Genomic DNA, 25,835 nt, shown 5'->3' with positions numbered 1-25,835 from the left:
TTACTTTTGTTGTGTTCCCAGGAAAACGCCGCTTTTAGACTGAGTAGTTAGTTAAGAAGGAAGGGGTAATAAATTTCGATTATTTTCCAAACTCTCGGACACATTAACTACAAATATAGATTTTTTTTTCAAATTGATCGTTTAATAGATTAATTTTGATGAAATGCTTAAATTTAAGTCACAATTATAAATAATATATTTGATATATGATTTTTAAATAAAACACCTGAAGAGTTGATTTTTAAAAATAATGTAGATGGAAGTCTGCTTGAGCTTGTGGAGTACCTATTTAACATGACTGTTGGACGACCGGTTAAATTTAGAAGATCGTAACCATAAAATTAAATCTAAAACGAAAAGTGAGGCGATAATATCCATTCCTGAATTAAAAATGCAGCAAAATCGGTCACTGAAATATTTTTATATGTTGCACTGGTTAAAAATTTGCATATTTTTATACAATCTCTGATAAAGTTGCTTGTAAAAAGTAATAAATATGAATTCATGAAAACCAGTCCTGGTTTACGTCAAGTTTTTTCACCCGGACCATACATGGATGATGAAATTTGTGTGCCTTCTGTCTACTTTCGTCAACTTGATACAGTACACCTTATTCCTTACTCTCAAAAGTCTTTGTCATTGATTACTCACCTTCATATTATTATTTTTGTCCAAAAAATCTGATTAGGTATTGTCAATTGATTGATGATATTTGAATTTGATTTGTTTTGGGTATGTGCAGAATTCCAACTAGATGAAATTAGAAACGTATAGGGTATAGATTTGTTAGTTGCAATCTTGCTAAGTTTACTGTTTTTATAAGCATAAATGTATAAACGCGACTAAAGTTTTTAATTATTATTAAGAAATTCCTTCATTTTTAATAAAGATTCGGGGATTAGGTAACTCAAATTATTACATAAGTAAAAATTATTTCAAGGTTTTTGATGGTAAAATCATGTAACGGAATCGATGTTTTTACTTGATGAATAGTAAATTTGTTGAAATTAAAAATATACAAGTATCGATAGAAAATATTTGATTATAACTACAGTACAACAATCGAACAGTTTAAAAGCATCTATGTTTGTGGTGTTAACTTAGAATAATCATTTGACGAAGTACAGGTTTAAAGACTTGATAATTATAAAAATGAAATCAAAATATTTCTAAAATTTCTAAAATACATGACATTGAGTGATAATATTGAAAAATCAGCTGACTAGAATAAATAAAGGCTTATTCTGTAAAAATCACGTCAGTATCATTACTTTTAATGACTCAAGATATCGTATTTGAGAAGATAATATACCAACGCAATCCATCTCTACGTCATAACGAATATCACGGAATAATTACAAGGTGTTATTTTTGCTTAATTATGAAGCTACGATGGACATATAGAAAATTGTCCATTTCTAAATTTTAGACTTGAAGCTGAAAAGAAAAAACTAATTTTATAGGAAAAGATTTGAAATGTAGGCCAATTACTATACACGGATGTACATAATCGATCACTTGAATTTTTTAGTACGTTTTCCAATTAATAGTAGATGTAGAAACATATAATAAAAATTTCTTTGAAATAGAAACATTATTTTCATTCCTTGTACTCAGTTCGAAATTTTTTGGTTATTAAATTCCTGGACACGCTATGTAGCGGAATCAATATAATCTTAATTGAAGTAACATGGGTTAAATGTTGAACTTCGAACTGTTAATTCATTCAATGCAGGTGATTACAATCCCGTGAGACAAACACCCACACACACACGTTGTGCACACTTTAAGGTTTCCTTCAAGTTTTAGAAATTTTTCCATATTTTTGTTTTAATTTGAATATACGAGGAAATATTGAAAAAGTCTTAGCCTACTATAGAACCAAACAAAATTTCAATGTCGAAATATTTTATTACTCAACATATTCTCCTCTTAATTGGATACATTTATTACAGCGAACCTGCAACGTCTCTAGACCTTTTTTCTTGTTCTGCAAACCAGACCTTCACAGCTTTTATTACCTCCTCGTTAACGAAGAAAATTTACGACCTTTTAAACTTTTTTTAATTGAGGAAAGAAATGATAGTCGGCCGGAGCCACATCTGGTGAATAAGGGGGTGTTCTAGTAATTCAAACCCTAAATCACGAATTTTTTGCATATCAACATGAGATTTGTGTGCAGGGACGTTGTCCTGCAAAAACAAAACAATCCAGTTATTGTTTTACCTTATCCAAAAAAATCAAACATGATTGCTCCATGGCAATCCCAAAAAACTGAAGCAAGAACTTTTCCAGCAGATTTTTGAACACGAAACTTCTTAGGTCTTGGAGAACCAGAGTGTCGCCATTCCATCGATTGTTCCTTTGTTGCTGGATCGTAGAAATGTACCCAAGTCTCATCCATAGTAACAAGTCGGTTTAAGAAGTCTACATCGTTTTCAAATCGAGCACATATCGAACGCGATGCTTCTACCCTTGCACGCTTTTGGTCAACATTCAAACATTTGGGGATCCATTTTGCAGCAATTTTTCTCATGTCCAAATTGACGTGAACTATATTATGAACGCGTTCGTATGAAATATTCGGTGCTTCAGATCAGATCCATTTTAACCCAATTCGACGATCTGATTAAATCATGTCACGAACTGCATCGATATTTTCGGGGACTGACACAGAAACTGGCTTTCCCGATCGCTCATTATCTTCAATGAAAAATTTACCTCTTTTGAAGCTTGCAGCTCAATTTTTCACTGTCGCATACGAAGGACATTGATCACAAAGGGTATTAAGCATATCTTCGTAAATCTGCTTACCTCTTAACCCTTTCAAATACAGGTAGGTACTTGATAATGGCTCGATAGTCCAATCGGTTTTCTTTTTTCTTTTAGTTTATTGCGTAAGTCTGATTTACTTTTTTGACGTCAAACTTTCCACTGACACTTGTAATAAGTTATTGTTCGTTGCTATTGTAATGCAATATTTTGTTTATGCATGGCTAACTAGATATCAATACATCCTTGTAACTTTCGTGTGAAATATTATAACATAAATGATTCTATTCAGAGTAATGATCAACTTGGCCCCAGTTAAAGTGTTATGGCATTTATATCGATAGAATACATTCTAATCAGTTTCCGTTGCCTACCAATTTCAGAATGGTAGTAAAAGTAACCAAGAAGCATAATATGTAGCGACCATTTACCATACCTTTAGATAATAAAAAAGTTAAAAACTTTCTCAATATTAAGCAGTTAAAAGAATTTGAATGGAATAACATAAAAATTAATGAAAATATTGTGAAAATCAAAGTGGTTGTATAGAAAGAAATTAAGGTAAAAGCATTCCAAAAAGATCATGAAAAAATTATTAATTTTTAATTTAAAAATGGGAAAATATTCAGGAATCAATTTCATTTCCGTATTTTGATTCGAAGATGATACTTTTCGCCTAATAACTCATCGGTAGTATATATAGGGCATAAAACTAGAATTCTCAAGCTATATAATATCTTAATGGTGATATAATTTTAATGGGTGAATGCATATATCGTGAGCGGTGCGTCATATGTATTATAAATTTTCCAAGAATTAAAAACAGATATTCCAATATATCATTTCTATTGGAAACTATCAATATTAATCATATACTGCATTGTTGGAATAATTTGTAGATTATTATGAGTATTATGACATTTATTTGGCAGTTTTAAAAGAAGATTCTCAATTTCACTATATAATCGACAAGTTTAATTTAATTGTGCGCATTATTGTTTCATATTTAATTGGAATAAAAATCATACGTGTAAAATGAATTTAATGCTTTTATTCAACGTTGGACCAACGGTGTCACCTACTCCTAACAATTTCTATTGATAAAATACAGTAATGAAATTCAGTGCTAGCAAGTTTTTATTATTTCTGCAAAAATTAATCAAAATAACGTGTCAATCAAGCCCTCGGGGTAATAACTATCCTTCGGTGATTAGACCGGGCTATAAATATTTATGTAAAGCGCCCCAATTGCAAATAAAATTTGTCTATTTGAGATATTAATGCTGGGGGTTTTCAAATCAGCTCCCGTAAAATAATATATAGTTAATTGAATTTTTCAAGTATCCAATAATTATAAATTTTATAGAATCAATAACAAACCTTTACATTCATCAATTTTAATGATAGAAAAGTTAAAAATTGTTACTGCATTATGAAATTCATATGTAATCGTCCTTGCAGATTTTCAACATAACGATTTCATAACATAAACCCATTTGGTGGTGTATGGGTAATAGGTATAGATATGAGTATCAGTATTTTTTGATAGTCTTAAAAGTAGCACACGTTTCAAATCAAATTTTATTTAAATTTACATTATGTTATTTGTTGTTGTTTATAGTGATCTAGAAACGCGTTAATTAAGTTGTAAACATAACAAAGTGAGTAATCATTTTTTTGATGTGATTGAGAAATACGTATAGCAATGTTAGGAATTATTTTAATGTGATTTATGACATATTATCAATTATTAATCAACTTTTTATAATGAAGTAATATAAATCTTCTAAATATACAAAAATTGTTAAAAAATGCTGGCTCAGTTCTGACGGAATTGAATAAATATATAAATTTTCTTAATTTATTAATATCCCCATCAGGAAAAGGACTATGTTAAAAAATGAACGTATTTTAGATGTAGGAAGAAAGTAGTGAAGTGATTTTTTTATTGCACCTCGTATTTTTTAGATATATTCAAATGAAAATCCACTAGACATACGTAAATTGATTGCATTCCAATATGCACTTAGTTTCAAATTAGTAGCGTCCTTACTAAATAGAAAAATTAAAATTTCTTCCAATTGTCATTAATTCATTAAGAAGTGTATATAAAATGTATTGATTATTATCTCTATGAATCAGTTTATACGATTGACTGTCCCTACCAAGATGCATATAAACTTCTAAGGGTACGGTCCTGATTTGTTATTGAAGAAATATAGTGGACAGCCGTGTGGTGACTTAAATAAAGAATAATCGAAATGGACTCACTGCAAAATAAAAAATAATATCATAAGGCTAATATAGGTATGTTCAGTAAGTAAATTCAACAAACTTGTTTTGATTTGAAATTAGTTGAAAGATTATTATATTTTTCGATGTATTTTCTGAAATTCATTCAAATTAGCGAACTAGTAAATTCAAATATAAGTAAGGATAATCATTCATTGTAGAAATTTTGGAAAAAACTAAGTTCAATTACTGAAAATGTATGATAAAAATTGATTATGTTATCAATATTATGGGCAATTTGATGATAAAAATTGTAAAATTCATATGCCAGTTTTTAAAACCGCCGATAAAAAATGATTACGAGAATACACTGGAAAAATACTATTTTTTGTCATATTTTACATGAAATGATTACTATATATAAGGTGGTTCATTAAGAATAAATGGAAAACATTGTTTATAACAAAATTGACTTCCGTAACTTTAATTGAGTACAACATATCACTAATTAGAAATTGTAGAAATATTCTAGTCGGTTTCTATGCGGTATATCTTGAATTATTGCCACCCTAAATCGAAAATACCAAATATTAAAATAAACTATAGAAGAAACACATATATTGTTTTAAACTAATTTCTAAACGTACCTTATTAATCAAATTTCTAAGAGTAAAATTTAATGCTTGAGATAACTATTATTTGACAAAAAACTTTTGACTTCGCTGATATTTTTAATTTCACCTTTCAAGAAAGTGTAGCTTTCAGAAAGGAGTAATTTGTTCATAATTTTCATAACAGCATAAAAGTTTGTATGTGTATTGACATTTTACTGCGGTGGTGTCTTGCACACCCGCACACCATCGCTACTGCCCATTTTAAATAGTTTTTATCGATAAGTTAAACCATTAAACCATGTAAGTAATGAATCTCTAACTATTGTCAAAATAAGAAACATAGCCAAAGAAACGATATCTTCAGCAGTAAAAATTATTCAGCATTTATAAGAATTCCTAATTCTCAAGAATTTATAGGGAAACAATTTACGTTATTGTCCGGATTATATTTTATTATTAGATTCACACTATTTTAATTTTGAGTGTTCGCCTTGATTTCAAAACAAATATAATTATCGAAAGATATTCACAAAATGAAAATGGAGTCACTCATTCGTAATAGAATTACAGTTTTAGCATGGAACTACTTACTGAATTTTATCTTTCATATTTTCGAATTTATTTGTATAATTCACATATTAATGAATACATAATACAAAATTGTTTATAAATGGTGCTCAAATAAACGGTTTTCTCAATTCTAAATCTCCTGTTAAGGTTCACTAAAGTTTATTGAAAATACTACATTATAGTTACAGAATCCATTTACTCACTATATATAGTACGTCATTATGTTTGTCTATAAAATTCGTCTTCTAATCATAATAAAAACTAATTTATTTTGAAACTTGATTACTTTATGCAATTACTTCGACCAAGAAGAATAAGTAGGTATTGTGCGAGTGCCAGATTCTTAAACAGACAATGGGTTGGTTGTGTGCTTTGAAAAATTGTATCCCACTTTAAATATCGGTATCCTTTATATAACTTAAGCAATAGTTTTGAATTTTAATTAGAGGTTTAATCAAACCGAATTATCCCTCCCATATTGATTACAATTATATTAAATTTTTCACAATATGTAACGACATTTATGGATTTGGTTACAGAAGAGTCGTTAGATGAATCGCCACAATATTGCGTAATTTTATGTTCACATCAAGTTTTGGATATTGTGTAATATAGAGGTAGCTCACTCTAAGTAACTTATTTTGCAGTGTTTTGTCTTAACTGGTAATGGAGCTACTTTTTTGGTAAATCCTCTATATACTACACCTCCAAGTGTGGAACAATGTTCAAAATTTATTAATAATTTTAGATAAGAAAAATTATACTTGAAAGAAGTTCTGCATATTCTAATATCTAAAAAGCAATCATCACATATCAAATTCTTAGTAATATATGAGGTACTAAAAAATATGAAGTTGATTCTAGTAAAATACCTTTTTCTACGTCCGTTATAATATTCACCTTTTTTTTCTGATTCAATTGCATTCATAAAGAAAGTAATTTCTGAATCGGTCAAAAAAGTACCGTAGCGGTTCATTTTTTTCGCGCTTTTGCGTTAAAAAAAAGTGACGTAACGTGTCATTTTTTTAATGCAGTTATAAAATTATTTTATTAAAATAGTGGGCTGTGAACGCTTTCTTTCTCATGTCAATTCGTTTCTCCGATAAACTGTCACACTTTCATTTCTTGATATTCGTTCAAGAAAATCCGTTTTGTGTATAATTGAAAGGAGTGTAGTCTTATTATTAGTGATGGAGAATAATAGTGAAGTGAAAGTGTAAACTACATACCCGAAGATGTTGTTGAATCGGCAACTGCAGCGACTATGAATCTTCTTCCAGCGAAATCCAGGGAACAATATTTAAAGGAATATAATTCTTTTATGGAACGGCGTACGAAAAAAGACATAAACAGCTTCACAGAAACAGCTCACTTTGAAACTAGATCCGAAATGTGGAAGTCTTCAATACTTTCGTTGACTTATTCACATCCCTAAAGGTAAATAACGAAGTAAACATCAATCATGATTACTCCATGACAATCCCAAAAAACTGAAGCAAGAACTTTTTCAACAGATTTTGGGACACAAGACTTCTTAGGTCTTGGAGAACCAGAGTGTCGATATTCCATCGATTGTTTCTGGATCGTAGAAATGTACCCAAATCTCATACATAGGAACAATTCGGATTAAGAAGTTTACATCGTTTTCAAATCGAGCACAGATCGAACGCGATGCTTCTACCCTTGCACGCTTTTGGTCAAACATTTGGGGAGCCATTTTGCAGCAATTTTTCTCATGTCCAAATTGACGTGAACTATATGATGAACGCGTTCATATGAACTATTCAGTGCTTCAGAACTGCATCGATACTTTCGGGGACTGACACAGAAACTGGTCTTCCCGATCGGTCATCATCTTCATTGGAAAATTTACCTCTTTTGAAGCTTGCAGTCCAATTTTTCACGGTCGCATTCGAAGGACATTGATCACCAAGTGTATTAAGCATATCTTCGTAAATCTGCTTACCTCTTAACCCTTTTAAATACAGGTAGATACTTGATAATGGCTCAATAGTCCAATCGGACGTCTTCTTTCTTTTAGTTTATTGCGTAAGTCTGGTTTACTTTTTTGACGTCAAACTTTCCACTGACACTTGTAATAAGTTATTTTTCGTTGTTATGGTAACGCAATATTTTGTTTATGCATGGCTAACTAGATATCGATACATCCTCGTATTATATTCAAGCCTTTACGAGAATTAGTTACTTATTTAGTAGTGTTGTGCATATTCTACTAATGTGACGACGCTTGTTTAAAACACCGTGTATATATATATATATATATATATATATATATATATATATATAAATATATATATATATATATATATATATATATATATATATACATATATAGCGGGTTTTCCAATAAGAGGTGTTATTTTGATATTCAAAGAAAAATGCCATTTTTTGAGATAAATGATCGGATGTTTATTTCATTATAAGGTATGCCCGTTAATAATGGAACACAACATCAGCCAAATGGCCGCCACGACTGCACTTACAGGACCATTTCCTTTTCATGAAATTTTTCCGTAACCAAATTGCAAAACGGCTGCCCTATGTCCTCGATAGCGTCACGAATTCCATCTTTGAGGTCTTGAATCGATGCTGGACTGTTGGCGTAGACCTTATCTTTCACGTGGCCCCAAAGGAAAAAGTCGCAAGGTGTTAAATCACAAGATCTCGGTGGCCAATTATGATCACCTCTTCGAGAGATAACACGGTCCGGAAGTTTTTCCCGTAAAACATCGATGGTTTCGTTGCTTGTGTGGCACGTAGCGCCGTCTTGTTGAAAGTAAACGTTGTCCAAATCAATAACATCCAATTCCGGCCATAAAAAATCATTAATCATCTCTCGATAACGCAATCCATTCACCGTAACTGTTGCTCCAGCCTCATTTTCGAAAAAGTAAGGTCCAATGACACCGCCAGACCATAAACCACACCAAACAGTCATCACTCATCATTTAAGATGATTTTTCGATGGAATTCCGGATCATTTTCATGCATTTCAAGTACCCGATCAGCAAAGACACGACGTTGTTGATGATCGGCCGGCTTGAGTTCTTGTGTTAACTGAACTTTATAGGCATTAAGACCCAAGTCTTAAATACAAAATACGGTGTAATGGCATTTGTGGAATGGCTAATTCCAAAGAACGACGAGGAATGGACAAACCATGGTTTTCTTCAACACTTTGGACTACAGCAGCAATATTCTCAGTTGTTCTTGAGCGACGTGCATAGGTTTTATTCTTCACATCACTAACTTGTCCCAACAGCTTTTTCCACCAATTTCTGTATTGCGGTCCGAGAAGATGCTTCACGTCGACCCAAAAATGTTTTAGTTTTACGAACCGTCTCTGCCAAACTTTCACCATTTTTATAGTGAATTTTAATAATTTCAATGCGTTTTTGAAGCGTGTATCGTTCCATTTTCATTGATGGCGTAGTTTCTACTTGTCAAATGTCAAAAAATGACAGCTTCAAAAGTGACATTTACCGAAATAGCGGGCTGTTCAAAATAACACCTCTTATTGGAAAAACCTTATATACAGAATCGTCCTATAGTCTCCTTCGAACCATTCCTATTTTTCTTAAAACCTAAAGAACTCATATCCTGATTCAACATTGTTAAAAATATTTAAACGAACTTCTGAGAACATCTATTAAGTTAAAAAGCATAGACTTAGTACTTATAATTCACTGTATGTTTATATTTCTTATGTTATTTATAAGTTTCATTAGGGATATTATCAATGTTTATTTTACATAATTCATATGTACACTTTAACCGTTACCATGAAAGTCCCATGTATGTGAGACATTTGCATCAAGATTAGTTTACTTTGCAGTACCGTATCTATCAGAATATGACATTAATCTTCTGATTTTTTGTTTAATCTATTGGAATTCTCGTGACAACTTTATGTGTTAGATATACAAACCAGATTAAATAAGTAGTGGCATAGCAATGGGTAGAAATGTTGGTAAAAAGGAAGAAAAATTCAATGTAAAAATAACATAAACTATTAATATTGATAAGTATTTATTTTACCATATTTTCCAATATTTATTATTTATTATACATCATGATAAAATGTTGAATCAATATTAAGGTTATCTACTAACCAAATAAAAACAGAATTTCACCTACTCTTTTGCCTGGATATGAAAATGAATTTCTGGATATATGATAGTGTGTCTGATAAGCGATTTAAATTCAATAATCTAATACAGATAGTGATTTATCTACCCATACCTCTATTTACCGATCGGTACTTGTATAAAGGATGATTTGTTAAAATAACTCTACACATAACGTTAAGTTGGCAAATAGTGTATTCACAAAAAGTGGTAATTAAATAAAGGCAAATGTGAAAAGGATAACATAACATCATTTGTGTACGTATTCGTATTAAAAAAACTCAGAGGTAATTTATTGTTGATGTAGATCTATACAATTATATTTAAGAAAATAATAGGACCAGTTCTAATTTTATTATATATAACCATCTTGATTATGGAACCTTGAAGCATACTCATTGCCTATTTTTCATATTGAATATTTTTCGAAAATATATGAGCTATTTCTATATTGAAAAAATTAATAATTATAGACCTGTGTATTTTATACAGGCATAATTATTTAATTAACAAAATATTTATGATGGTTTTTTGCTAAAAAATTCTTTATTTGGTTATCGCGATCCTTTAATTAAGTAGAGGGAGAGAGAGAGAGAGAATGAAGCATTTTTGTAATTAGTAAAAATCGTCTTGTTTGAGATCTAATAGACTTTGTAGTTAAATGACATCATCAAAATCATAACTCAATGGAAGTGGAAATGAGCTTCTGTATCCATTTGGTTTTTCCCCACTGCATATCAACGACTACAAGTCGGCTATATACATAAATAACAATCGGAGATTCATATTTGCTTCCGGAAATTTTGCAGTAATAGTAATAAAATGATATTTTTCAAACTAATAATTCATTTCGTTTTTAGTTGAGCTGATGAACGGCAGCGCTATAATCTTTAATACTCTTGGCAATTCATTTTTATATTCAACCAGCAATAACACATTATTAGCATACAAAATTATACACATTAATATGCCGAAGATCATGTTCATTCTTTGCGGTTAATCATTCAATGGGAATTTCATAAAATCACAATAGAAAATCTAGTTGTTTTGAGTGTCTACTTCCATAATTACGTGAGAATTTTTTCACTGTTTGTTGCTTTTTTACTTAGAAATATTGCGTTGGTACTTAGAAATTAACAATTCTGACTTTTCTAGTTCGAAGAATATTAATAAAATGGGAGAATAGATTGTATTATTTTAGATTTTGAAAAATCTACGAAGCAGCTATAGAAAAATTTATAAATTAAAAGCATAAGTAACTCTCGTCCGATTCACTTGTACAAACAAATAAATAAATACATACTTAGAGCAATTCCTAAATATCAGTCAAGAGTATTAACAAACGCAAATACAATAACATATCGGACTCTCTTAGGCAGTGTGTACTCTCGGTTTTACATACGGTTCCCAAAAATTATATTTACTAAATTAAATTTGGATAAAATTGTAAAAGTGCAGAAAACGAAAGAGGACCAAACAAATAGTTCAGTGGAGACGTCATGGAGAGGCCTATGTCTAAAAATAGACAGATTGAGGCCTAATAGATACGAGGATGTATTGATATCTAGTTGGCCTAGACCAGTTCCGTGCAGAAACAAAATATTGCGTTACCATAGCAACGAACAATAACTTATTAGAAGTGTAAGTGTAAAGTTTGACGTTAAAAAAGTATACCAAAGTTACGCAATAAAATAAAAGAAAAAAGATGTCCAATTGGAGTTTCGAGCCATCATCAAATACCTGTATTTAAAAGGGTTAAGAGGTAAGCAGATAGCAGATTTACGAAGATATGCTTAATACCCTTGGTGATCAATGTCCTTCGTATGCGACCGTGAAAAATTGGACTGGAAGCTTCAAAAGAGGTAAATTTTCCAATGAAGATGATGACCGATCGGAAAGGCCAGCTCCTGTGTCAGTCCCCGAAAATATCGATACAGTTATGACATGATTTAATCAGATCGTCGAATTGGGCTAAAACGGATTTGATTTGAAACACTGAATATGTCATACGAACGCGTTCGTCATGTAGTTGACGTCAATTTGGACATGAGAAAAATTGTTGCAAAATGGATCCCCAAACGTTTGAATGTTAACCAAAAGCGTGCAAGGGTAGAAACATCGCGTTCGATATGTGCTCGATTTGGAAACGATGTGGACTTCTTAAACCGAATTGTTACTATGTAACAATCGTTCGCTGTAATAAATGTATCCAATTAAGTAATGAGTAATGAGTAATTGAGTAATGAAATATTTTGACATTGAAATTTTGTTTGGTTCTATAGTAGGCTAAGAGATTTTCAATATATCCTCGTATATTGTTATATCATTATATAAATATTGCTTTCATCAGATATAGTTAAATTGTTTAGAAGAAAATAAATACATTGCAAATATCTCCACGTCATATTACATTGACTACATAAACTTTTTCCTTTTCCACGCGCTTGGCTTCCAGGAAATCAATATTTCGTAATATTTAGAGAATTTTGCGATAATACAACGATTTAAATCCTCTTCTTAATAAAAACTACCAATTATAGTAATATTTCCATTTCATTAACATCAGCAAATGCAGAGAGTTAAGAGATATTTTAGAATATTAATTCATTTAACCATTGCAAACACATATCAGTATAAAAACTTAAATTAGAGATACATATTAAATTCCATGCTAAAAGGATTAATAAAAATCTCCTAAAATTCTTCTAAATCTCGATATAGGTAATCTCCATTATGCATGACTCACGAGGTAGATATTTCTCAAAGTTTTCATATGAACAACTCAAATACAAAGTGAATCGGAATCAGAGTTGAAAACATTTCCTCATTTTATTTCAATTTGTTGTTAACATCAAATAAACAAATATTTATCTGAACTGAATGATTAATTTAGCCTGTAGTGAAAAATTACGAGATAAAATGCCTACGAATGCTTTTAGATAAGTATATCATATATACAGTTTTTTGCAGATAAACTTTCCCATAATTTCAACAATTTTTTCTTTTAATCTCTCATAAATTACATACTAATGATTACGTTATACACCACCACTGTCTTGGACTAAACATTTTTCCCACGTCCGAAAGAAGCGCGACTCGGGCCTTCATCATATGGTATTTCCTTTCTTACGGATCTAAAATCCAATTCTTTTGTCCTATCTACAATGTAGAGCAGGTAGCGAAAATATTTATACTTTTTTTTATATACGTACTTATCTCAGATTACTTTGATCTACTTGAAACACTTGTAAGGCCAGTTATATTTGCTATACGATCATTTTATTGATTACATGTTTCTATAGTAATAATTATTTTGATATAGAAATTATTCGGCAAAACTTATAGAGAATGTTTTATAACGATAATTGAATTGATTCACTGTTCAGCGTATTAGGTTATTAATATTATAACTTTTTTTATAATTAATATCTCGTGATTTCTTTTTATTTGTACGACCCTGTATTAAATCACCAATAAATGAAGTTTTATGGCTATTTTAACGAGTTACTATTTTTTATTTATCCATAAACTGCCGTTTCTCTTCAGGAATATATACCTAATTGAAAGGTCAGTACACTATAGTTTTAAGTTTTATGATGTGATTCAAAACAATGTAGTTTCCAACATACCTTTGTGGTTGGTATATGAAAATAATTGTCAGATACATATGTAAGTCTTTTTACAACGTGTATTGTGTATTGTACAAAGTTATTTGTTAAAAATACTCTCACATATTCATTGTTATTAGGGAATTACTTAATAAAAAGTTGATAACTCAATAAGGAATGATTTTTGAGAAATTAGGAAGCAATACATAGATTTATGTTTATCATTCATTATAGGTACCATATCGAAGCTGTGTAGTTCTCTGATTTTAGAGAATGAGTAGTTTTATCTATTGAACGTTGAGATATATATATTTTCCATGTTTCGAACTCATTTCAGTTCATGTAAATCTATGGACAGGTTACAAAATTACGCATGTTTTATTAATAACAGCAGTTTAAGTACATAAAATGATACGACATAATGGCAAACATTAAATTTGGATTGAAACTTTGTAAAAAAAGACTTGAAGAGCGGGAGAATCAAGTCGTACAGAGTTGGTGGAAAAAGTTTGATAAAAATTGCAAAATGAAAACGGTGATCGAAGAGATGAATTTGTATTACTACAATTTTAACAGAATAACCAAACCAAAAAGTCGTTCGAGTATAACCGATGATAAAATATATGGTACCTACTTCAAATTTTCTTAAAAAAAAACCTGAACCTAGAAACATACATGCGATTTTACAAATAAAGTTTATCTTCCAAAGATCCATATAGTTTGTACAAGAAAGAGACGATAAATATATCAGGTGTTGTGGTAATTATGATTATATTATATATATTATATAATTTCCATAATAAATATCTAATTTTAGTAAACATATCGAAAAATATTTAGCATAATTGTTAAATCGGCAACACAGATTTTTAAGAATATCCCAAAGATCTAGGCTAATGTTTATTGCAACTTTATCGTTCTTTAAAATTCTGACAATTATATGACTACTAAAGATAAATTTTTTTATACGAGTTATTTCCAAAACTCCTCAGATTCATTGCACGAAATAATGAGAAAGGGACAGAAAAAACGAGTTCTGTGTTGAATATATTTCAAGCAGCTCCATCGAATAAAGGTAGTGCAACTTTTTATAGACTAATTAGGTAATAAATGGAAATTCGGTAAATTCGAGGAGACATTTTTTGAAGTGGTTTGTTATCTGGCTGGTAATAAGAATGCTTCATTATTTGGTATATAGGGTGAAGCATTCATAAATTTAGCAAACAACTTAATATAATTACTCGTTGAAATCACGCTTTGATCTTAAGCAGATCTGTTTTTTATTGAATAATAATCTGTTTGAGGTAAGAACTGAATATTTCATGTACTAATCATACCTCTTGAAACGCTTATACGACGTCTAAACAGTACTATTAGTCCAGTCAACAACTGTTTTTTGCCTCCAAAATTCCTATATGACTAAATTGATTGATACAAAATAATAATATTATAATCTGTATACCTACCTAAAATAATTGAATTGTAATACCTAATTATTTAATTATTGTATGTAGTCGTATTTTTATTTGACGTTTTTTAAAATAATTTTAGATGTAACTTTTTAAATGTCCGTATTCTTTAATTTAAGTAAATTTTGTAGCTATGTTAACTCATTTAGAAGGGGTGATTTTGAGGGGTTACAACTTTACCGCAAACATGTATATAACACCGTTTGTGAATCTCGTTTCCACCGGGAAAATACCTGATTAGTTACTAAGAGGTTTTTGTCAAATCATGTTTTTTATCTCAAGTACGATTTTATGTATTACTTTAGATACGATGTAACTATGATGACTTCGGGAAGTTGTAATAAATGATTCATTTATGTAAACCATCAATTAGATATCGAAATTGTACAAATGAGCATCACTCCAAAACAATAACTAAACAGAATACTTTTATGGCAATGAATTATCTCATCACTCCAATTTTTTAACTTTATTTCGTTACCTAGTCGTACCGATTTTAAGGTTCATAGCTCAATAATAATTTCTTTGATTTTCTATTTGTTGTAAACAAATTAATCAAATCGCGTCTCCGCTTCGATACATCGTTCGATTTAATTCCACAGGTTTATGTTTTGTAGGGGTACGACTATTTGAAATAAAAAATCTAAGGAAATTTTTTCAAATTGAATAACTTGTTGCAGAATATTTTTAAAGAATTTTAATATGTCTTTATTTGTTTTTCAAAAGCGTATAATTTAATAACTGTAGATGTAGTAATTATTTTCAAACTTCATTAAGATCTATTAATAGATAGATTGAGCAATTGATAATTGATTTTTATTTGAACATTCAAAAATCATAGTGTGGCTATATTGTTGAATATAAAAATTCTATTAAACGCCACACATTTTCATTTAAAATTTGTATAGGGAAGTGAATTATTTTCTTTCTCTATAATATTTTCAAATTGTGTACTTTGATAATTTACCAAGCTTTTTATAACGATAACAGTTTCAACGGTTTTTTTTAAGAATAAAGGGTATGTATCCATTTGAAACTCATTGGATTTACATTATTTTGAGACACCGTATATCTCGTTTATACTTCCCAGCGAATTGCTCGAATAAGTTTACGGCGTTCTTAGAAAGTCCTTTAATTTTACCAGTGCACCGGTTACTTTTTTATAACTTTTTCATGTCACATATATTGTGAACGAGTGTGATGGTTGCGAGCTTCAAAATCAATAACAAAAAAAATTCATCTGCCAACGATATACTATAAACTTTTGAGTTATGGTAGGTCATGTGTTAACAAAAGATACCTTCTCATAAATGTCATGCACGATATACAATTATAACTTTTGTTCCCTTTTTTAGATATATCTGCGTATATTTGCTTACATACATAAATTCATTTGAAGTATGGGTCCATTTTTACGGAAACACTTAACAGTCAAGAATTTTTATCCAATACATGATGATCCCACAATATTTATAACTTGCCAAGTGAGTACATATTTTTAGTGCATATGACATTAACATTTACATTACAAGTAATAATTATTGTTTGCGTATTTCTTCGAACATTAAATAATATAATATGTCGGCATAAACTTAACTTTTTGTATGAAAAACTTGATGTTTAGTCATTTATAACAGCAGTTTAATTATTGAAGATAAGAGAAAAAACATACATTTACATTGTTAATTTTTTCAAACACTGATTCGATTACTTTTCTACAGTTTCTAAAAACATTCGACGTAAGTAAGGGTAAACTGTTAAAATTGTTAAACAAAATATATATAGCGCTTTAATTATGAATTTATACTATTTTTTAAATATTTGTGTAAATATTTACAAGAAGCGGTAATTGTTTAGAATTGGGACTCCATCCTAAAAACAAACTCCAAAAATTTATTTTTTCGCGCATATAGGGTTGTTTTTTAGTGCTTTAAGATTTTCCATCATAACACTCATTATCTTATGCATATTGAATGTCAATAATTATCCAATCATATCGGAATACGCTGTCATCTAAAGCAATAGCATATGATGTTAGGTTAGGTTAAGTTAGGTTAGCTTAGGATAGGTTAGGATAGATATACTTAGGTTAAATTAGGTTAGGTCAATCGTTGGAAGCTCATCGTGAAATATTTATGTATTCCTTCCATTTAATATTATAGGTATCAAGGACGTGACAGTTAATCATACTTATAATTTCGTGGATCATATTAAATGTAATTATTAATTATTTTGTAATTGTTGATAATTCAAATAATAAATAAAATAACTTTTTAATGATGTATAAACAAATCATGAAACAGTTGAAATTATGTTGAAAATGTTAAAAAAATATTACTCCCACATAACATAACTTATTTTATCCCGTGAAAGTATCTGAAGGATAGCAAAAAATTTTTGGACTAAGTTTGGGGTGGAGCCCCAGTTCTAAATATTTATCCGCGAAGCTGCCGAATTAAAATCAATTTGGTTATTCCAAAAAGTATTATCCGAATAGTATTAATCAAAAAATGGTTATACCAGGGTGTTTTGCTGAAAAAAATCATTTTTAAAGTGAAATAAAGTTATCTCTCTAAGACTGAGGATAATTTCTAGTCATAATTTTCCTTGTTTGAGATTTTTATCTTAGCAAAAGACACTTGTGATAAATTAACCAGTTGTTGGCAATTAACTGACTCAATTATTATAAGAATTAATATATCATAATACCTGTAAGTGATTACATCATCATAATTCAGGATAATTGATATTTGATAAGATAACAACAAAAAATTGAAATTATTTATTATTTCCTATGATTATTTAAGATTTTTTAAATATTTTTAAATAACGAACTACTATTAATTTGTTTTACAAATAATATAACGAGCTTTACTTCATATATTACGTAAATAGTTATCATGGTACATTATGGTATATTATCGAATAAGTAATTTTATATTCCATAGAGGAAATCCTGGCGATCAAAAAAGTGTTTACCTTGATAATAATATAATTTTGTATTATTATTTATTTCTGTAATTTACTAGAATATTCATATATTTATTGTTTTTATTAATAGATCTAAATGTTCTTGATTTTAGATCTCTTCAGTTTTAAAATTATTTTTTTTTGATAATTTTTGAGAGATTGATAAAAAATTGACGTTTCGATTTTTCAAAATTTATCTTTCTTTTAATAATTATCAAAAAAAACTAATTTTAAAACAGAAGAGACGTAAAATCAAGAACATTTAGATGCATTAATATATGAAAAGGTCTAAGAAATTAAACAAATTTATTGTTTTTAGTGGCAAAAAGATAGAACTAAACCGAACCTAATATATCTTCTGTACAGAACAATAGTGATGCTTATATTCTTTGTAACTTGGATTTATTCGATAATAGTGGAAAGTGGAGCTGGGAAATATCCTATTTTTCTGACAAATTGGGGGTATACAGGCTGCACCATCCAGTCGTTATTAGCGTTTTTCATGTTATCAACGGCTGTCCTAGCAATATATTTTCAAAATATGGTAAAATTACACAAGGTGGTATTAAAACTGTACCCAATTTACTGGTTGTTGAATACAGTAACAACACCTACTGCTTTCGCAATTACAACTGTCTACTGGAGTATTTTATTCGATGGTATTTTCATTATTATTTTATTAAAAATCAAGATTTAAATTTGATCGTGTGATAGGCCAAAGTGACAATAATATTTATTGAAGTTGATCAGAACTCAACTAATTGACGTTGAATGTTGTTACTTTGAACATTGTTACATTTTCAGAAAATCATCACAAGTTTTATAATTACATAATTAATTTTTTAATGCTTATTGTCAATTTGACATTTGTAAATATGAAATAACCAAATCTCATAAATCTATCTTAGATATACATCAGGATTTTTTAAAGATATAACTTTTTTTGCATTTAATTTTATTTTTTTTTAATTAGATGTGAATAGGTGGGTGGGTGGTCTGTTACGAGACTAACGGTAGTTTGATTTGTGAGGAATCGGAGTGCGAGAATTTCCATATAACAAATAATACATACTCAAGTTGCCAACTTTTGTATTCCATAATTGTAACCGTCACTCGATTCTCATAATTTCATGGTCAATGGTTTTCATATACCTATTATATCTCCAATAAAAATTTCTGTTTCGTGTTTCGTTTATAAGTTAGCAAAATGGAAAATATTTTTGTTTCTTCATTATATATACGAACAAAATTTTAATATTGTTTAATACAGGGTATTTCAAATCGTTCGTATGCGAGTTATATCACTGCATTAAGCGAAAAAAAATCGATTAGAAATCACCGAACAATCACAATCATTAACAATAAGGTTTAGCCAATCAAAGCTTGTGGAACGTTTAAGTTCCTCCGTATCGAGCGGTCGAGGGAACCATAAAAGTATTTAGCTGCTGTCGTATTTTTAATTTACTTTTGTTTCGAAGGTTTTTCAACTGAGCTCTCGGTGTTAATAATAAACGAAAAACCACGTAGAAAGCTTCCCAAGTAAATTGTAAAAATGGCTATTGGCTAGAAAACTAACCAATAGCAGTAGTGGCAATTAAAATAAATGCATTTTACCCTCTAAAAACGCCTAAAATCGTTCGAGGGTCCGAACTGGCGAGCCCAATATCAATTACCAATACAGAGCGTAGTAGGAAATTTGTCATAGAAATTATTTTTCATTGTCATTTTGATCGTCGTGATAATTATGTCGTTGCGACTTTTACCACTGCTCGTGAGCAGCAATTCAACGATAGATAATAATATGCGCCGGTAAACCTTGGAGTACGTTGTAGAAACAAAAGTAAATTTAAAAATGCGGCAGCAGCTAAATACTTTTATGGCTCTCTCGACCGCTCGATAGGGAGGAACTTAAACGTTCCACAAACTTTTATTGGCTAAACCTTATTGTTAATTTGCGATTAATCTATGCATTATAGACATGATGTGATTGTTTGGTGATTTCTACTCGATTTTTTTCACATGCGAACGTTTCGAAAGACCCTGTCTAAATGATTCAATTTAAAAATAACATTGTGATGAACTTGTTAATAGAATGAGACATCGAATTGATAGTTACGTTATGGAAGGTCTCTTTCGGAGAAAGTACTCTTATTTCGAAGTAGACAAATCTATACAGCGTTCATTATAAATAATATCGCCTATTACTTCGTTTATCCGATGCTCTGATTTCGTAAAAATTCCATTATATTGCTCAATCACAATGTTTCCAAAAAATCTATCGCCTCTCATTTATTTCTTTGTTATATTCATGCTATCTACTATTGATCATTGATAGACTAAATTTCATTTAATTATATTCATTATTTCAGGCAATAGCCAATATCGTGTTATGAACTACTTTGTTCACGGTAACAATTCAGTAATGATGTTTTTGGATTTATGTATGGTGTCCCACCCGATAAGATTCCTACATGTTATTTATACAATAGTACTAGGATTAACTTACGTACTTTTTACTTTAATTTACTATCTCGCAGGAGGCACTGGCTAGTAAGTATATTTTTGTTATATCAGGTTTAATTCAACAAATACGGAATAATTAATATGGATTATTAATAATAGAAAAGACTGTTCATTCTATAAAAAAGTTTAGTAGTGTATCGTTATAAAAACAAGTTTTGCACTTACACTTAAAATTAATTATTGATTAGTAATTATTATTTCTAGTGGCGGTGCGAGATATATATACAGCATAGTTGATTGGTCGAAGCCGGGCCAGACAATAGGTGTATGTCTAGGTGTAATTATGTTCCAGGTCGTTCTTCATATGGTTATTATTCTGATTTCTTTCGTCAGAATGTCTATTGCAAAAAAATTCTGTAGTAAACAATTCGACATATCCATGAAGGAAACAAAGAGGCAGTCCTCGTTTGTAAATGAAGCAATGCTAAGTAATGTAGTTTGATGACCTATACCTACCGTGTTAGAGTTTCTTAATTAGTGCCATATTATATTTATATAGATGTAAAAAAACAGGGTATTTCAAATTACGTGGCAAACACCTAATTTCCTACGTTTACTTTACTTTGTATAACAAAGAAATGTAAGTGCGAACTATAAATACTTTTATATACCAAAAGAATTACAAAGAGATTTTATGTGAAAATATTTATTTTGTACAGGGTCCTTCACGACGAGTTGAATCGATATGTATATGGGAAAGTACTGCGATTAGTGTTCTGAAAATTTGCTTGCATGGCTTTCCCGAAATGCACGTTTCAGCTAAAATAATTTTCTGAAATTTCCGGTTATACCGGAAGTGGACTGAAACTTCCGGTTATACCGCAAGTGGACTGAAACTACGTTATTTTAAATGGAATACTATGGTTTTTAAAAAATTACCAGCGAATTGAAATAATATTCATCAATAAATCCTAAACGGGACATAATGAACAATTTTGCAACGTTTAAACGTCAAGCTGTTTTCATTGTTTATTTAATTTGAAGTGTAGAATTCAATGGTAAAGAGAAAAATGGTGGTTGCCATTTAAAAAAATTAAGTTTTCGAAGTTTTTAGATAGCGAAATTCAGCACCATTTTCTGAACACCCTATATAAATTTTTGTCAAGGTTTTCACAGATTTTTAAAGCTGTAAGTGTTATTTGTCCAAATCCCAAAAATATTCGACCCGACTCACTTAAACTTAGAAATATAGTTTTTTAGTGGAGGGCTGCATGTATCCAAAAATTTCGAATATGTGTAATAATTAAAAAATGGTGGACGATGCCTCATACAAAGTTATATAGAAATTTCGCGTAGATACCAAAAATTTAATGAAAACCATAGCATTCTACTTTGGGTCGGTTATACCGGAGGTTTCAGAAAACTGAAATAATTTTAGTTGAAACGAGCATTTCAGAAAAGCTCGTCGTGAAGGACCCTGTATATATGATCTGCAACTCCATGACTCAGAAAGATCCCATTTAAATAATTTTGTGTAATGAAAAAGAAAGTATCTAGAGTTCCTTCAATAAATTCCAACTAGAAAATAATAAGTCGAATTTATAACCATTAAGTAGTAGACAATTTTTTTGTATTTTTGGCCTTTTTTCATAAATTTATATATATACACACACATATATATATATATATATATAAAGGAAATTAAATAAAAAGTTGGATAAATTAGTCAAGTTTTATTGACCATCGTCCTCTATATATTCCAGAACAGAATATTCTTGGGAATCATATGCCCAAAGGGTTGTTAAAGGTAAGTTTTATAATTTCCAATTTTTCAGCAAAATTCCAACGAATTGACAGAATTGAATTAGACGAAAGGGTGAATTCTTTGCGTTTAAAAGGAATTTGATCACTTTTTAAACAAGATTAACAAACGAATAACAATTGTACACTAACGACTTTTTCACTAATTATTAATTGTACTGTTATCAACTCCTATATAAGTCCCCCCCGTAATATATATATATATATATATATATATATATATAGTAGTTTTTTATTGGGAACGTGGCAATGAAACACCAAACTGGTCCAACTTTAATATATTTCCCAGATTTCGAATACTTATGTATTCATCGTCTGGAAATGAAATTATAGTCAAATACAGTATAAGAAATATGTATAAATGTATAACAATAATAAAATTTTATTCACAGTAATTAATTAAGATTTCCAGTGATTTGAATTCAATATTCAAATTGACGTTGATAGAAATATTGATTAATTGAAATATTGATTCTGGTTTCTATAGGAGTTTTCATTAATTTTTGATTGGTTAGATTATGAATGACGTTGAATTTTTATAGGTTAGATAAGGATAAGTTTTAGTTAATTTTAATAGGTTAGGTGGTCATGAATGTCATTGGCTAGAACTACATACGTAACGACCTAACCTATTGAAATTAACTAAAACTTATCCTTATCTAACCTATAAAAATACGTCATTCATCGCTCATATTTCTATCTACGTCAATTTGAATATTGAATTTTGAATTCTATGAATTTAAAAATTTTTACAAGCTTTAATAACATCAAAAATCACCGGAAATCTTAATTATTGTAAGTAAAATTTTATTATTGTTATACATTTATACATATTTCTTATATTGTATTTGACCATAATTACCGAGGATTAATGCGAAATAGGAAAAATGGTAATGAATTGTCGAACGTGGGTGAGCTAGATATCTATTGAACAATTATGTTGCTGTTATTTAGACTAACGGTACACTAAGAGGGAATACCAGTTTTAATTAAAAAAAGTTGGTAAATGGTAAGATGCAAAAATCATGTGACTGCTCTGACGGCTAAGAGGCTGAAGACTTAGTCGTAGACAGTGTTGCCGATAATGTGTTAAAAAATGTGATTCTACGTAAAATGAAAACGATAATACGTTGATTTGTTGCTTTCAATAAATTTACTTTAGAGTTTTCAAGAATAATAAAGACAATATAAAATAGATGATAATATCATTGCAAGGCGAACCTCGAGAAGATTATTTCAAAATAATAATTTGAAGGTATAAACTATCGAAATATAGTGGCTTCGATCTTCTCCACAGAGTGTTCTATATTTAGTTGACGCTCCTGACGAATATGGCGTTAAGTGATCAAATAATTCTTGTTCCAGATGTCAACTTTCTTGTAATTGACTAAAACATTATTACGATTATTTTTATTGTTGTTTCCGCGCACAGTCTATACTCTATACTATTGTTTTTGATGGGCACTATTTCTGCTAATATTACGTCGTTTTGGAGGGGATATTTTTTCTTGTTATTTCACATTCATACGAACAGGTCTTCATTAATCTATCCCAGTACATATTGCCCCTTTTAATGGAAAAACTGCCTGTAACAAATTGAATCTAGTGATTCTTTGAATTCGTCTTTTCTACGTTCACTTTTATGATTTTGTAGTTATTTTCTAAATATAATTTTTATTTTTATGGGATTAAATAAATCGGCAGCTAATGATAAAAAAAACTTGTTTTGATTAATAAAATGAAAGTCTTATTTATAAAAAATAGAACGATTTTGCAAATATCTTCTACACAATGAGAAAATTTGCAAAATGTCAACAGTGTACGAGTTGGTTGCGGGTTTGCTAATGGCGATCTCAAGGGGACAGTAGTGAATAAAAAACAGGACCGGCTTAACAGTCTACAATTGGATTAATTTAAAATACTAAGACACAATCTCATTCCGTTGTAAAGTGATAAAATGTATTTCAGAATGTTTTTTTTTATATATATTTCAACTAATTGAGCCTTTCATTTGTAGTAATGTATGTAAAAGCATAAATGCGATTAAAATTGCATATAAAATATGTTTTCATATACCAACATAAAACCAGATATTAACGTTCGTTAGGAAGTCAATAAAAACAAAGAAAAAAACTGATATAAACTTGTTGGTGTTATATATAAAAACATTCATAGAAAACGACTAAAGCTGGGTCCACATCTCACATAAAGTCTTGTGTAGCATTCGACAAAAATTTTTGCGACGCACATGATTTATGTCAAGTGTAGACATAACGAGAAACCATTTATGTCGCATAGTAACTGTTGTCACGCAGAAAATTTACTATTCGTATCGGATGAGATTTCCAAATCTTTCTTTTCGTGTTCTCAGTAATACCTAATGAATTAATTAGAAATAAAGAAAAAATGTGTCGTTTACATCATTATGAATCACCTAATTACCAAAAAGAAGGTCACACAAAGGAGACGTTGTTGGATGAAAAATCTTTGTATGTAAATAGAAATGAATATGGTGGAAACCATTCAATAAATATACTATCCCTGGATAATAGTACTGGAAATTTTTGAAATTTCCAACTCATGTCTCCTGCAAACTTTGAGGTCCTAATAATTTTGATTGGACCAAAAATTGCGAAAAAAGACACATATTTCGAGAGTGCGTAACTGTCAAAGCAACATTCGCTGTCGCATTACGTTTGTTGGCAAGTTGTGATTCGTATACTAGTTTGCAATACCTTTTCAAAATATCAAAACAAAGTATATAACGTCGTAAATTCGTCATTTTTCATATACACGTCTCATACACATGATCTAGAACAACTTTGTGCCTATAATCGTAATATAAATTTCTGATATGGATAAAAATATTGTTTTGCAATGTTAAAAACTTGGAGAGGTTGAAATACTGATAAAAATTATGTCCTATAGTAGTAATAGAGATAATAAAAGCTTAAAACAATGTAAAGATTTTTAGATTTATAAAAGAATCTCCAATCTGAGGCAAACATAATTCATATCTGATGCCAATGAAATCGTGTTTGAAAGAGAATTGAAGAAATGGATGGAAACAGGTACAGAAAAAAGAATAAAGTAAAAATAATAACAGGAATTTCTTTCGTATAAATGAGAAAAAGAAAAAGTGGACGACATGAAATGTAAAATATAATT

At 29.8% G+C, this 25,835-nt stretch overlaps 1 protein-coding gene across 4 annotated transcripts; it reads left to right on the top strand.

The window, feature by feature from the left end:
- Positions 1 to 4,917: 4,917 nt before the first annotated feature.
- Positions 4,918 to 22,569, top strand: LOC130450805 (protein rolling stone-like). 4 transcript variants are annotated; one of them, XM_056789440.1, is made up of 5 exons: positions 4,918 to 5,079; positions 16,769 to 16,897; positions 18,703 to 19,042; positions 20,753 to 20,933; positions 21,111 to 22,569. In XM_056789440.1, the coding sequence occupies exons 2-5, from the start codon at positions 16,814 to 16,816 to the stop codon at positions 21,346 to 21,348; spliced, it is 843 nt and encodes a 280-aa protein (XP_056645418.1). In that variant the 5' UTR covers positions 4,918 to 5,079; positions 16,769 to 16,813; the 3' UTR covers positions 21,349 to 22,569. The 4 variants fall into 4 exon arrangements, with proteins under 4 accessions (XP_056645418.1, XP_056645420.1, XP_056645419.1 ...); XM_056789442.1 differs by having other exon boundaries at positions 4,919 to 5,088; positions 21,111 to 22,559; XM_056789441.1 differs by lacking the exon at positions 4,918 to 5,079 and adding an exon at positions 10,472 to 10,594.
- The last annotated feature ends 3,266 nt before the right edge of the window (positions 22,570 to 25,835 follow it).

Source organism: Diorhabda sublineata, chromosome X (assembly GCF_026230105.1).
Source record: "Diorhabda sublineata isolate icDioSubl1.1 chromosome X, icDioSubl1.1, whole genome shotgun sequence".
NCBI lineage: Eukaryota > Metazoa > Arthropoda > Insecta > Coleoptera > Chrysomelidae > Diorhabda > Diorhabda sublineata.
This window is presented reverse-complemented; position numbering and strand designations above follow the sequence as displayed.